Raw genomic sequence first — 8419 nt, 5'->3', positions numbered from 1 at the left:
TGGACAAAGAAAGTTGCCTTGTGGCTTATAAATTGTGCCATTTTCAATTCATTTTTGGTTTTCAAAAATCTAAACCCTCATTCAAAATTGAAATACAAGGCATTTCTGCTGAATGTGGCAAAAGCATGGGCTACAGACCACACGGTGGCGGCAGAACCGGTGGCAGACACAGTCTTAGTACGACCTGGGCCGTCTACTCCCACCCCATGCAGGCCTCATTTTTACCCCCCTGGGTGACTCTCGGGTGATATGTGGAAACATACCGTCGTGAAAATTGTGAAGAGTGAACATGCCAAGGGGAAGCAGCCTTCTAGGCGATGCCGTGTTTGCACAGTACGCAACAAAAGGAGTATGACTGTCTACATGTGCAAGTTCTTTGTAATGACACTTCACAAAGGGGAATGTTTCCAGAAATATCACACTCTCAAGCACTTCTAGGAGCATTGGTAAGTGTTCTCCAAAAAAATTAGTTCATAAAATTAATTAGGAGATTTTATATTAATTTTTAAAGTGAACAGTGCACAAGTTAGGGTAGTAGGTTTAAAAATGCCAGTCCCCAGGGTGATTTAAATATTTAAATTGCTGGTCCGCAAAGTGTTAAAATTTCAGTTCTTACCTCACAGGAAACATGCTGCATCCCACTGGTTAATGATGTACAAAGAAATAATTGCTATTTATTATAAGAATCACATGAAACATGTAAAAACTGAACAGGATGTTCTTGAGGTAACACTTCAGACATGCATTCTGGGGGTGCTTGATTCAATTCTTGGTTGGCACACTGACTGTCTTGAATGAAGTGTTTCATGGTTTTCCTCAGTCCCTCCAGGCAAATGCCAGGACAGTACTTGGATTAGGCTATGATTGCTTCTTTCCAGTTCATTATACAGGAATGATGAAGAAGTGGTTAGCAACATGCCACATTTAAATTCTTGTGTCCCCCAGGTTATACTAGTAGTCAGGACAGCTCTGTCGGTATGGCTATGGGCTATGGGCTGGATGGCCCAGGTTCGATTCCTGGCAGTGCAAGAATTTTCTCTTCTCCACAGCATCTGGACTGACTCTGGGGCCCACCAAGCCTCCTATCCAGTGGGTATCTGGGGCTCTTTCTCTGGGGTGTGAACCTGACCACTCACCTCCATCTAGTGCCAAGGTCCAGAAAGGTGGAGCTGTACCTCCACTCCACCATATGTCTTCATAGCATAGCGCTTAATTACATAGTTACACACTGGGACAACTTTATCTTTTACCCAGGTTATACTGTGCAGCAGTTAATGCCCCAGAGCGACGGGCATGCCAGCTGGTGATGAATCACATCCTGGAAACCTTAACTAGAACAGTTGCACCTGTGTTGCCACATCTTGCAGAAGAAGTGTACTTATATCATCCTTGTAAAGCAGGTTAGTTAGTTATTGGAGAGGGTGGGTTTTCCCATGCACTTAGACCTGTATTGGTCCCTTGTGCTTCCCTCTATGATTTCTACCAGTCTCTATATCCTACCGGTACTGGTGCTTACCATCAGTCCCGCCCAGCCAGCAAGACCGGCTCTGCTAGCTGAGAGGTATCTATAATGCTTCCCCCATCTACCAGAGGTATTAGAGACTGCTGTTGGGCAGGAAACGTCCGTAATTTGGCTCAGTGACCTCCTTTGGAGATATGAGGTTCTTTTAGGTGCCGTAAAGCTACGACACGGGACCCACAGCTTAAAGTCCCTTCCGGAGGACTTGTTCCCTGAATTTTTCCGCCCTTAAAAATTCGACGACCTCCGCTGGGTATTTGAACCCGCGTACTACGAGTCATGAGGTGGGAACGTTACCTCTAGACTACAGAGGTCGCTTGTAAAGCAGGTTAGTTACATCTAAGTAAAGCATAAGCTCCTGATTAAAGCATAGGTAGATGGATAATATTAAAATGGAAAATATACCTGTTGTTGTTTCTGATGGGCAAAATATATATGTTCTCTCTACAAGTGTGGACCAAAACATTTTCTGTAGGACGGGAGTCACCGAACAGGTTGGTCTAGTAGTAGTGCTCCAGACTTGTATTTGGCAGGTGCTCAGTTCAAATCTGTCAGGATCCTGGCTGTCCTGACTGAGGTTTTTGTGTTTTCTTCAGTCCCCCAGATGAATGCAGGATAGTACTTTTGACTAAGCCATGACTGCTTCCTTCCAAAGTCTTTTCTAGCTGATCGCTTGTCTAGTCATCCAACATTATATAGTTTATATTCTTGATACTGACAGCATCATTAAATAACCCACTAAAGAAACACAGGAGTCATTGGAAAGCAGGGTTTACACAATGAAATGTTGTGATATTGAAACATTTTCTGGAACAGATCCATTCTGTATCATCAGGAGGGGGAGGCCCAGGTCCTTTAATGGAACTGTTTACTAATTAATTAGTGTGTTATTGAGTACTATAGTTGACTAGATTGGTTTTATCTGTGTGTGGATGTGTGATGGCTTTTACAGGTGTGCGCCTATTTAAGTCAGGAGTGGTGAAACCATCACCTAAGTGGTACCAGCCCGAGGTGGAGGACATAATGAATTTGGCTCTAGAGGTGAAACAGACACTGAACAAAATGTCTCCTGTCACAAACACTCAGCAGTTGGCAGCGACTGTGTTCTCATCAGGAGAGACCCTTACTCTGTTGAAGGTATGGTACTTCCATTTCAGCTAGTCAGATGTTTTAAATTTTACCCTTGTTCCTTCAAATATTTAAGTGTTCCACAAGAACTTCTATTAAATGTGTTACATGGACACCCAGGTATGACGTTTTTCACTGAACATAACAGTTGAAAGGTTAGCACTTCTTATACTGGAGGTCAAGAATTTAAATCTGAACCCAGAGATCATCTGTCCTCACCAATGTTTTGTATGGTTTTCCTCAGTTTCTCTGGTCAAGTTCTGGGATGATACCTCAAAAGTGGCCCATGACCACCCTTTCCTCATCATATTCAATTCATTTTTCATTAAAGATTTCATAATTTGATGAAAAAAGTTTGAGCTTCTGACAGTACCATAAATAAATAAACAGTATGTCTCCCTTTCTCTTAGGGCTGTAGGGGTAGAATATCTGAAGATAAAGACAGTATTGTGACATGTCTAACCATTGCTGGGCAACGGGAGGTGGAACAAGTTACCACAAAGACAGACCCTTGATAAATGGTCAGTTACCAAGTTACGCAACAGTAAGGAAAGTGGCGTTTCTCCATGTCATGCTGAGTAGAGCCGAAGTGAGCCGAACCGAAGCGCGCTGGTTGCTACGCAGCAATAAACAACAACTCTCGGCAGTGTTGCCCAGCAACGCCTGTAAACACAGTATTTACGCAACAGTGAAGCAATGGGAGTATTCCACTGTCAAACTGAGGGTTTATGAGGGAGACTGCAATGCGTAAGGAGTGAGTTAAAATATAGCAGCCGCCAAAGATATTTGAAGTCTATCAGTCGCCAGGTTCAGTTGTAGCGATTGAATGGCAGTGACTCCAGCAGGGGAAGTCAGTGTGATACTGTAGATTGCAGTAATTGGGGAATTGTGAATTGTGTAACTGTGAGAGCGAGGGTGGAATAAATTCACTAGATTCCAAAACGGCGTAAAGTTATTTGTCATGTTACAAACACCCAACACGTGACAGTATGTTCCTCTGAAATGTTGGCAACCACCTACCAGACTAAACAGTGTCACTTCGGAGAAAACCACAATATGAACAAATAAACTGTTGGTGGTGTCTCAGTTATGAATACCACAGAGTAATATGCTCATTGAACTCCCTTGGATAGGTCACATCAAGGAAATTGCTTTGGTATGATAAAGTTGTCCTTGAAGATGTATGGGAGAGTAGAGGTATAGCTCCTTGCATTCTGAATCTTGGCACAAGGTAGAGGCGAGTGATTAGCTTCATGTCCCAGCCACTTTACCGCCAGAGTAGGAGCCTGGTTCCCATTTTATAGGAGGCTGGGTGAGCCCCAGAGCCAGGCTGGATGCTCTGGAGAAGAGAAGAGTCTCTCCTCTTGCCAGAAATTGAAAGTAAATTTCTTGTTTGTTCATCATGTAGCCCAATCACTATACCAACTGAGCTTTTTTTACAGCAGAGACTTTCCAGTAACTTTCTCAGTCTATAAGTTTTGGGCTCATTTCTCATCTGGCATGTGGTGGTTACAGAATGAGGCAGTTTTTGTGTTCTTATTATTGTTAATAAAGATGCTTCAAGAGGAAGTGCAGACATGCTGGAGCCAGCTGACAGAAATCCTACAAGTGTCCTCTGTTACACTGGTGGAGAGCGGGAGTCATCTGAAGTTTAATGTGGAGCTGGCAGAAACTTCACGGCATCTTTGTGGCAGATGTCGTCGCTTCACTGCGCACAGTGCCAATGAACCTTGTGATCGTTGTCAGCAGGTCTTGGACAAGTTACGAGTGACAATTTGAAAAATATTGTGAGTAGTTAGAGTTGAACCCCCTGTCAAAGTTCCTCAGTCTGAGCATTACAATATTACATTACATATCAGTGTTAATTTTCCCTATTTAAGATTTTTCTCAGTTTAGTTTTCAAAACCACTGCTCAACAGAGAAACCTGAAATGGGGATTTCAGTGTGAATTGTTCTCCTGGAGGAAAGTACATAACAAGGAGCTTCATAAAATATTATTCTTTTCCTCTCTTGTATCCACCATAAACTTATTTATTTTTCTTGCTATATCTCTTGCTTTAATTTTGTTTTTAATTTATCTTTATTTTGTTTTATTGTTTGTCTTTAATCCACATCCATTCACCTGTGCCTCCCAGTTGTTTGCCCCCTGGAAATGATCCTTTGTAGACTACTGACTTCTATTCATTTGCTCCTAGCCATGATCCCTGTTCTTCCTTCACTATAACAATACCATTTGTTCCCTTGCAAGGCTTGCCCTTTCTTCCAGAAAATGATGACAGTAGGTTGGTACCTACTGCCAAATGACATGGCATCATGTCCCAGAAGACTATAATTTTATAATTTATATTGTTGCACTTAAGCTGCATCAGGACCACCATTAGCATTAATAAATCTATGCTTTGATCAACCTGATGGTTGTATACTTTGTTCTCAAATTCAACTTAACAGCCTGAGACATACTGCCAGCAGTGCTTGTCTCCGACACCTGTGGGACCTATGCCTCACACCAGAACGTGCGGAACATTGCTGGGTACACCACATGCGCTGTTCTGGGCTATGGCCTGGTCACAATTCCTTGCCACCAACCTGTGATGCAGGAATACATATTGGTTCTGCTGCTTGGACCTGCAACAGCTACTTCAAGTACAACAGTGAATGCAGTGACATACAGAATCCTATCTCATGTATACAGATGTCATTCCTACAGCCTTGATAGGGATAGGTCTGCCTGTATAGACGTTGTTCTATGAATATGAAGACAGTAAACCCATTGTGTCTGCACCCTCGCTGGACTTACTTGGACTTCTAAGAGACTTGGAGAAACCCACAACCCTGATTCTTCCATTGTGTCTTGTATATTAATTTCTGGGCGAATAAAAGGTCTATGATCTGAACAGATATCATGCTGCAAGTAGTTACGTGTTAAAATTAACCGAGGTCTTGGCCTCATGATCTGGTTGGTCCTGTCTGGACAGTTTGGCTGATCCCTTCTCTCAAAGTGCACTGGCTTCCTAAACAGTCTTGCCAGACTAAAAGGGAAAGGGTACAGTGAGATCAAGGCCAGGTAGGGCAGGGAACCACCAAGGTCACACACACACACATTAAATCTGCACCATGGTTCTTTTGACTTGCCATTTTCTTGGTAATTAAAGGGTTGAAATACAAATAACCCCTAGATAGACATGAAACATTGTATAAAAGAGTCATGTTGTGTTTCATACTAATAATATGTATGATAGGTGATCTACTATGTATATAATTCAACTAATTACAAATGTTACTTAATTATAATGACAAGTTTCAATGGGTCACCATCATCAGATGACCTTACATTACTTATAGTCTAACTGCTGTTTTTGTTGTATATTGGCAACTGTTTAGAAGTGTTTTAGAGTTATGTAAACTAAATTCTTGGTAATATTGCTGTTGAACTATAGTTTAGCAAAGATGTTACAGCTGATTTGTCCTAGTTCATTGTTAAAATTCTGTGAAATGTTTTGAGATATTTTGTTGAATTTATATTATAAGAATTAAAGTCATTATACTCGTATTATTTATTTATTTATTTATTTCGTCTCTATAGATCATTGTTACATGATATAGGACAAGTCAGTTACTGTACATTGGCTGATTACAATAAGAGAATAAAGTTACAATACTTAAAATTGTTTACAGTAGATTACAATAGTTAAGATTTCATATAGTGTGAGGTGGAATCCATATTAGGTCCCCTCGGCACGTTGGCTTCCATATGTCCTATTGTACCTGTACTGGTGATAATGCTTATGGAGAATTTTATGGAATGAGGATTGGCAGGGGAAACTGAAGTACTCGGGAAAAACCTGCCCCAGCGCCACTTTGTCCATCACAAATCCCACTTGACTAGACCACAGCAGTGGGAAGCCAGCAACTAACCGATTAAGCTATGGATAATATTGGTGAATTTGGTGATAGCACTAGTATAACGTTTCACTGTAGACTCTACACTGCAATATCTCATTACATCTGTTCAGGGTGCAGCTTCTTGGCATCTGCAATCTCTCCAGGGTAGCCCATTCAGGTACATCTCCGACTGTGTTATCTTTGTTGCTGGAAGAAAGAAAGGAAAACTGTGCAGTAGGGATTCCCAAAACCAATTATTCATGAATTATGTGATTATAATTGATTAGTGTTTGTCTCACACGAGAGAAACTCATCCGCTTTATAAAACTATGATCACGTAGGTAAGTTTTCAAAGCGTTTTTGAACTTGTATAGTACCGGTATTACTTTAATATATCGTGGCAGATGATTTAGCAGTCAAAATCCTACATTGTTAAAGTAGTCCTTGTGTAGACTTGTATTACATGGGATGATGTGCAAGTCATCTTTTTTTCCTTTTTTCCTCGTGTTGTATGAGTGTAATCCTGAGTTGGTTGTGAAATCATTCAAATTGGATTTTATGTATATTAGAGTTTCGTATATGTACAAAGATGGTAGAGGTAATATATGTAATGATTTGAAAATTTGTTTACAACTAGTTTTTGGGACCTGGGTCATAGCTCTTATAGCTCTCTTCTGTAATTTAAAGATCAATTTTGCATTTACCGAGTTGCCCCAAAATATCAGTCCGTATGATAACAAAGATTGGAAACGAGCATAATATAACGTGCGGACAGTCTCTAGTCCAATTACTCTTCTAACTACCCTTGTTATGTATTTGTGGAGCAATACACTGACTTTTCATGATGTTATAATTCATATGTTGATATTTACTTACATTTTTTTTGTCTTGATGCATGTTTGGCTTTCCATAAAACTAGTTTTTTATGTTTAAAATGGTAGTAATTTTGTGGAGGGATTGTCGCATGTTTCGGGGCATTTAATAATGCAGAGCACATACCACAAACTGGAAGAGGCAGGACATCATCAACAGTAAGCATGGATCCAAAAGGTGCTGCTCATCACTACTCATCAAGATAATATCCAAAGGTAAAGTTAAGGTTGCTGTTATGTCCAAGCACCATGCCATGATGGTTATAGGGAGGTGGACTTCAAGGTCCCCACGTTCTTAATCTTGAACCTAAATGGAGGTGACTCTCAGTTGAGTTTACCTGCATCTGCATGCAGTGGTAGTGAGGAGAGAAATGTTCGACAAGAATTTACTCTTGTTACCCATTCACAATACAGACTGAGCTATACCTATTCATGACTGATCTGCAGTAAATAATACTGATTAATGTTAAGTACTTAGTGTTCAAAAGAACACTTGACTTACTAAGTTCACAAAGGTATGCACACTTCCAGCCTGAAAATGATTTGGTAAGTTCCTCAGAAACTTTGGTACCTATCCACAAAATTACATTCTCTCTCCAGAAATGAGCGTCTCCATGACCCTAAATAAGGAAGTGAAACGTTGGTGAACTTCTATAAAATTATATGGCATTACAACCCATAAGATTCTGCTGTTAATATTAATTTTATGAAAATTTGTTCAGCCATTTCAGTTTCAATTATTACTGTAGATGAAATTGGGAATGCATCTTTAGATGTAACATGACTACCAGAAAACACTAGTATATTAGGTTATTTGAAATGCATTGTATCTCCTATATTTTCTGACAAATTTACATTTTTTTAAGTTTATATGCATATAAATAGAACACAGTTGCACCTCTAGCAATGCATATTTACTCAAAACTGGGAAGCTTTTGCTTGCCCAACTGTAACACTGGTCCATGAAATCTTGACAGAACTGGTATCCATATTTAATTTGAGAGGGGGATGGGATATT

At 40.3% G+C, this 8419-nt stretch overlaps 1 protein-coding gene across 3 annotated transcripts in view; it reads left to right on the top strand.

Annotated features, from left to right (window-relative positions):
- The window catches only part of LOC111863299 (isoleucine--tRNA ligase, mitochondrial), a 33165-nt gene extending 26936 nt beyond the window's left edge, over positions 1-6229 (top strand). For 2 of the 3 annotated variants that reach the window (XM_023849490.2, XM_023849492.2), the window contains exons 15-17: positions 1255-1400; positions 2472-2656; positions 4202-5057. In XM_023849490.2, the coding sequence (XP_023705258.1) occupies positions 1255-1400; positions 2472-2656; positions 4202-4426 (556 nt within the window). In that variant the 3' untranslated portion in view covers positions 4427-5057. Of the gene's footprint in view, positions 1-1254; positions 1401-2471; positions 2657-4201; positions 5058-5095 lie in introns of those variants that run through there. The other variant, XM_023849491.2, reaches the window with a different exon arrangement.
- Positions 6230-8419: the final 2190 nt, after the last annotated feature.

Source organism: Cryptotermes secundus, unplaced genomic scaffold (assembly GCF_002891405.2).
Source record: "Cryptotermes secundus unplaced genomic scaffold, Csec_1.0 scaffold9, whole genome shotgun sequence".
Classification (NCBI taxonomy): domain Eukaryota; kingdom Metazoa; phylum Arthropoda; class Insecta; order Blattodea; family Kalotermitidae; genus Cryptotermes; species Cryptotermes secundus.
This window is presented reverse-complemented; position numbering and strand designations above follow the sequence as displayed.